A 5,334-nucleotide genomic window follows, 5' to 3' on the forward strand; every position below is an offset into this window, starting at 1 on the left:
GCCACCTCTTTGTGAAACTCCTCAGGGTCCAGATGGACTCCTGAGCAGCAAGACATGACCAAAACGCTTTATACAAGTCTGGGGGAAAGAAAAACAACAACAACAAAAAAAAGACAGCTTTGTCCCTTTTCATCATCAATTGCTGTCTGCAGCCAGGACGGCATTGCAAATGAGAACCAGTTCTCTCAATTTTTTTGTACAGGTTTTTAGACCAGGGTATTCATAACAATTAGTGATTTTTTTTCTCCCTACATTATTTAAAACATTAAATATCCTGTCGTCGTCAGCGTATTCTATTCAATATAGGTTAATAAGGATATGCAGATCACTGCATTCTGTTTTTATTTGCGTTTTACACAATGTCCCAAATTCATTGGAATTGCCGTTTATAACTGAAGATGTAAAGCAGGTTATCTTCATATACGGTTACATCTCTGGTTGCCATGCCAACCTGGCATCACATTAGCGGTACCTGCCAGGTGGTAGGAGAGGACGTCAGGGTCTAATCCGATCGGGACGATTTCCTCAAAGACACCCACCTTCAGCTCGGTGAAACACTCAGGACCGCCATCACTTGTCTGATCACACACGGGGAAACACACGCACACACACAGAGAAGGTAGTTCATTAACCAAAGAAGTACTTGGTCAATTTTCATCCTATAGAGAGAAATTTTAGAGCAATTTGTCAAAATTAAATCCTTTAATTCTCTCGGTAATGCTGGATGATGAATTTGAAATTAGGAATGCACAATATTTATCGAACCAATAATGATCGACCCAGTAAAAGCAAAAAAATGACTGTTATGTTCCGATCCCGCAAAATTAGGCCGATAGGCTGCTATTGAAAGCCGCATTAAAATACACTAATGAAGAACCAGCCAAAGTCTCCTCAACTCTAAAAACAATATTTATTGTAAATATTGAAACTCGGAGCCTGTCACTATTTCAATTTGTCGTTCAATGAGGAAAAATGGACACGACAGTGTTGGGGCATGATAAATGGTCATCTGCATACCTCTTTGTTTACATATGGAAAACAACTTGCATGCTAGACTTAAATAAAAGTTCATAAACTTGAAGAAAAAAAACACTATTCGAAGAAGGACTAATTTAACTCATTTACCTCGGTAAGCATAAAAAAGTATCGACTCTGATGCTTTTGCTTTGCAGTGTGTTTTTGATTCATCGTTTGTGGTATATTTGCCGTTTAAAACATAGGCAAAACGGTTTGAATTTTCTTTTTTTTTAACGGGATGGACAAAAATTACTTACAGTTTCTTGCCATCTTTTTAGCTATATTTATCGAGTTTCTTTAGCGGCTTCCGTAATCCAAAGTTTATCAATTTACGTTAACGTGACAGTTTAGTTCACCCATAGCTGGTCAAACTTCACTAAGACTGAAAAACTGAAGAAGGATGTGTTGGTATACAGCTAACTAACACAAGTAAGGGTACAAAGAGCATTGACTTGATTTTTGATTTTCTTCACTCTATTTATGACTTGTCTCGATTTGCTTGAAATTTAGTGCGGACTCGATTTACGCAGTGCTGCTTTCTACAACTTCGAAAGTTTAGGCATCATACTTAGGATTTAGATGATTTAGGTTACCCTACTCACCTTCCTTCTGCTTAGGTTGTAGAACCTTCTGAGCGACGCACAGAGCTGCTTCTCCTCTTTTAGTACGTTAGGCGAACATACGTTTTCAAGGTTCCAGTCTAAGAACTCTGAGCAAACCGAAGTCATGTTTTTAACAGTTTATATTTATTTGTTTTCTCTTGTCGACAAACGAGCTCCCATTGGATTGGCCGGACAGAAGAAGCGGTTGCACCACTTCTTCTTCTTCTAGTTTTTGGCGGATTACATCTCATTGTTGCATACTAGTGATGGGAATTCCGGCTCTTTTTAGAGAGCCGGTTCTTTTGGCTCGGCTCACTAAAAAGAGCCGGCTCTTTCGGGGTCCCCACTGGCATCCACGCAGTGACCTCCATGGACGAGCTTTCATTGTGTGGTTTGGCGTTGTCTTTTTCTTCTTGGCCTTTGTTAAGCGAGTGATTGTACTGGGCTCGTGCCAGCTGTTGAATTTCACTGCCATGCAGTCTGGCGACGTGTTGGTGAATAGCAGCTTGCTCAGCAAACACACAGCCACAGCAGCACCAGGATGGACTGCCCACCACCTCGAGACTTGCTTCCTGCTTGGATGCCACAAAGGCAGCGAAGGACTGAAAAAGAAACATTAGCTTTTTCGTGATTTACAATGTATCCAGCTATTCGCAGTTTGCACTTCAAGAATCACTTGGGTTGTTCGAGGAAGTTACAGAGTCTGTGCTGCATGTAAAAATACATGCACACTTCCGGTGCTTTTTTTTTTCAAAATGAAATCCTTTATTTCTCTCGGTAATGCTGGATGATGAATTTGAAATCAGGAATGCACAATATTTATCAATATTTATCGAACCAATAATGATCGACCCAGTAAAAGCAAAAAATGACTGTTATGTTCCGATCCCGCAAAATTAGGCCGATAGGCTGCTATTGAAAGCCGCATTAAAACACACTAATGAAGAACCAGCCAAAGTCTCCTCTACTCTAAAAACAATATTTATTGTAAATACTGTATTGAAACTCGGGGCCTGTCACAATTTCAATTTGTCGTTCAATGAGGAAAAATGGACACGACAGTGTTGGGGCATGATAAATGGTCATCTGCATACATCTTTGTTTACATAAATCAATATTCACTCGCGATTTTTCCCTCTCCTGTCTGTCAACTAACTTGATCGCTTTTGTGGGAGTTGGCACTCACAAGCGCGCGCACACGTCGCTGGTGCTCTTTTTGTATTATTTAATTGCTTTTGCTTTGCAGTGTGTTTTTGATTCATCGTTTGTGGTATATTTGCGGTTTAAAACATAGGCAAAGCGGTTTGAATTTTCTTTTCTTTTTTTAACGGGATGGAAAAAAATTACTTACAGTTTCTTGCTATCTTTTTATCTATCTTTATCGAGTTTCTTTATCGGCTTCCGTAATCCAAGGTTTATCAATTTACGTTAACGTGACAGTTTAGTTCACCCATAGCTGGTCAAACCTCACTAAGACTGAAAAACTGATGAAGAATGTGTTGGTATACAGCTAACTAACACAAGTAAGGGTACAAAGAGCATTGACTTGATTTTTGATTTTCTTCACTCTATTTATGACTTGTCTCGACTTGCTTGAAATTTAGTGCGGACTCGATTTACGCAGTGCTGCTTTCTACAACTTCGAAAGTTTAGGCATCATACTTAGGATTTAGATGATTTAGGTTACCCTACTCACCTTCCTTCTGCTTAGGTTGTAGAACCTTCTGAGCGACGCACAGAGCTGCTTCTCCTCTTTTAGTACGTTAGGCGAACATACGTTTTCAAGGTTCCAGTCTAAGAACTCTGAGCAAACCGAAGTCATGTTTTTTAACAGTTTATATTTATTTGTTTTCTCTTGTCGACAAACGAGCTCCCATTGGATTGGCCGGACAGAAGAAGCGGTTGCACCACTTCTTCTTCTTCTAGTTTTTGGCGGATTACATCTCATTGTTGCATACCGCCACCTGCTAAACCAGAGACCGCGAGCAATGGCAAGCAATGCTCTTAAGTATCAACCACCTGAAAGCTGAATTGCCACGGTATCCGCCGGCCATTGCGACCATATTGAAGTGTCCTTGAGCAAGATATTGAACCCCCAGTTGCTCCTGATGCTGTGGATGAGGTAACAGTGGAAAGCGCTTTCAGTACCAAAGGTAAAAAAGCGCTATATAAGTAAAAGCCCATTTACCATTTAATGTAATGCATTTTATTATTCCATAAAAAAACAAAGAACATCTGATCTATGTATTTTATGGCCTATATACGTGCAATGAAATAGCGCCATAAGTACATTTGAAAATTCCCGGCGATCTCTGGCGGTGTCCATATTCTTAGTCTACCATGTAGACTGCGTGCTCCGAAGGCTACGTTTACGAACGAATGACGTCACACAAACGCACCCCGACGGCACGTGGTTTACAAATGCTAGAAAGACAGTTTGCAAACTGGGTCCTTCGACGACTTCAAAGATTGCTCCTCGTGAAGCCTCTCTGGACTGCATAAAACATGGCGAATTTGGATAGGGTTAATGTGCATTTGGACACCGATGCGGTCGAGTCACGCCGAAAGTGAGGTCGTGCTGCCGTCGCCTGCCGAATATGCAGCCTTCGGAGGACGCAATCTGTGTGCATGGACACAGCCTCCTCCATTAGTCCTTACGTTCGCTACCGGAAATGTGTCTCACTTAAATGGGCCGACTAAGCTAGGCTAATTGTTGCCCATCACTCGCTCACTTGCGAGTTCAATTGATACATGAAAAGGCGCCTTTTCCATTTTTGGTCTCCATTAAATTTTGTGTTTTTTTTTTTCACTCACAATTTACGGCAAAACGGATTAAAACATGTCCAGGAGACGACATAGCGACTCATATGACGGTACGTTGAACTTTGATGTCGTCGTTTTCCCACGTTGGAGCAAATGAATTGCGGCTAGTAGCAAGTAGCCTCTTCCATTTGTTATTGTTCGTGCTCTTTTTGTATTATTTAATTGCTTTTGCTTTGCAGTGTGTTTTTGATTCATCGTTTGTGGTATATTTGCGGTTTAAAACATAGGCAAAGCGGTTTGAATTTTCTTTTCTTTTTTTAACGGGATGGAAAAAAATTACTTACAGTTTCTTGCTATCTTTTTATCTATCTTTATCGAGTTTCTTTATCGGCTTCCGTAATCCAAGGTTTATCAATTTACGTTAACGTGACAGTTTAGTTCACCCATAGCTGGTCAAACCTCACTAAGACTGAAAAACTGATGAAGAATGTGTTGGTATACAGCTAACTAACACAAGTAAGGGTACAAAGAGCATTGACTTGATTTTTGATTTTCTTCACTCTATTTATGACTTGTCTCGACTTGCTTGAAATTTAGTGCGGACTCGATTTACGCAGTCCTTATGTCATTGTAACTTCATTCTAAACTCATCTCACATGACCCTGTAAAAGTCAATGTCATACAGCTCATCACGTCCAAAATACCACAATATTTTTCACACTTCCTAAGATAAAATTGAAATCGGTGACTGCCATCAATTGCTAGTAAACGGTAACGATTAGGACACATAAGATGCTCTGACCCAAGTTTCCAACTACACATGTGCACAAGGAAAGGAGGATGCTTGAACACCTATGCTCACATATGCTCAATTCCACAAGGTTGCAATATGCTCAATTCCACAAGGTTGCAAGGATACAAGTCCACTGACGAGACATAAGGAGATAAGTCC

The 5,334-nt window shown here is 40.4% G+C and overlaps 2 protein-coding genes across 2 annotated transcripts in view; both read right to left on the reverse strand.

Moving 5' to 3' along the window:
• Positions 1-1,858, reverse strand: part of LOC109524328 (thiosulfate sulfurtransferase/rhodanese-like domain-containing protein 2) — a 23,111-nt gene extending 21,253 nt beyond the window's left edge. Inside the window, 1 exon segment of the mRNA XM_019884115.1 lies at positions 1,620-1,858. Within this exon segment, the coding sequence (XP_019739674.1) occupies positions 1,620-1,745 (126 nt within the window). The 5' untranslated portion in view covers positions 1,746-1,858.
• A 1-nt stretch (position 1,859) lies between these two features.
• On the reverse strand, positions 1,860-4,207 carry LOC109524216 (thiosulfate sulfurtransferase/rhodanese-like domain-containing protein 2). The gene is made up of 3 exons (XM_019883896.1): positions 3,316-4,207; positions 1,936-2,221; positions 1,860-1,879 (listed from the first exon to the last, which is right to left on the reverse strand). The coding sequence occupies exons 1-3, from the start codon at positions 3,565-3,567 to the stop codon at positions 1,860-1,862; spliced, it is 558 nt and encodes a 185-aa protein (XP_019739455.1). The 5' UTR covers positions 3,568-4,207.
• Between the last annotated feature and the right edge of the window lie 1,127 nt (positions 4,208-5,334).

This window comes from Hippocampus comes, unplaced genomic scaffold, assembly GCF_001891065.2.
Source record: "Hippocampus comes isolate QL1 unplaced genomic scaffold, H_comes_QL1_v1.1 scaffold156, whole genome shotgun sequence".
NCBI lineage: Eukaryota > Metazoa > Chordata > Actinopteri > Syngnathiformes > Syngnathidae > Hippocampus > Hippocampus comes.

Excerpts from the sequence above, each read along its gene's own strand:
- LOC109524216 (XM_019883896.1), bottom strand. The coding sequence starts at position 3,567 with ATGAGATGTAATCCGCCAAAAACTAGAAGAAGAAGAAGTGGTGCAACC. Across the intron at positions 2,222-3,315 it reads ACAACCTAAGCAGAAGGAAG|TCCTTCGCTGCCTTTGTGGC; the intron begins GTGAGTAGGGTA and ends TTTCTTTTTCAG. Across the intron at positions 1,880-1,935 it reads GAAAGAGCCGGCTCTTTTTA|TATGCAACAATGAGATGTAA; the intron begins GTGAGCCGAGCC and ends TCCCATCACTAG.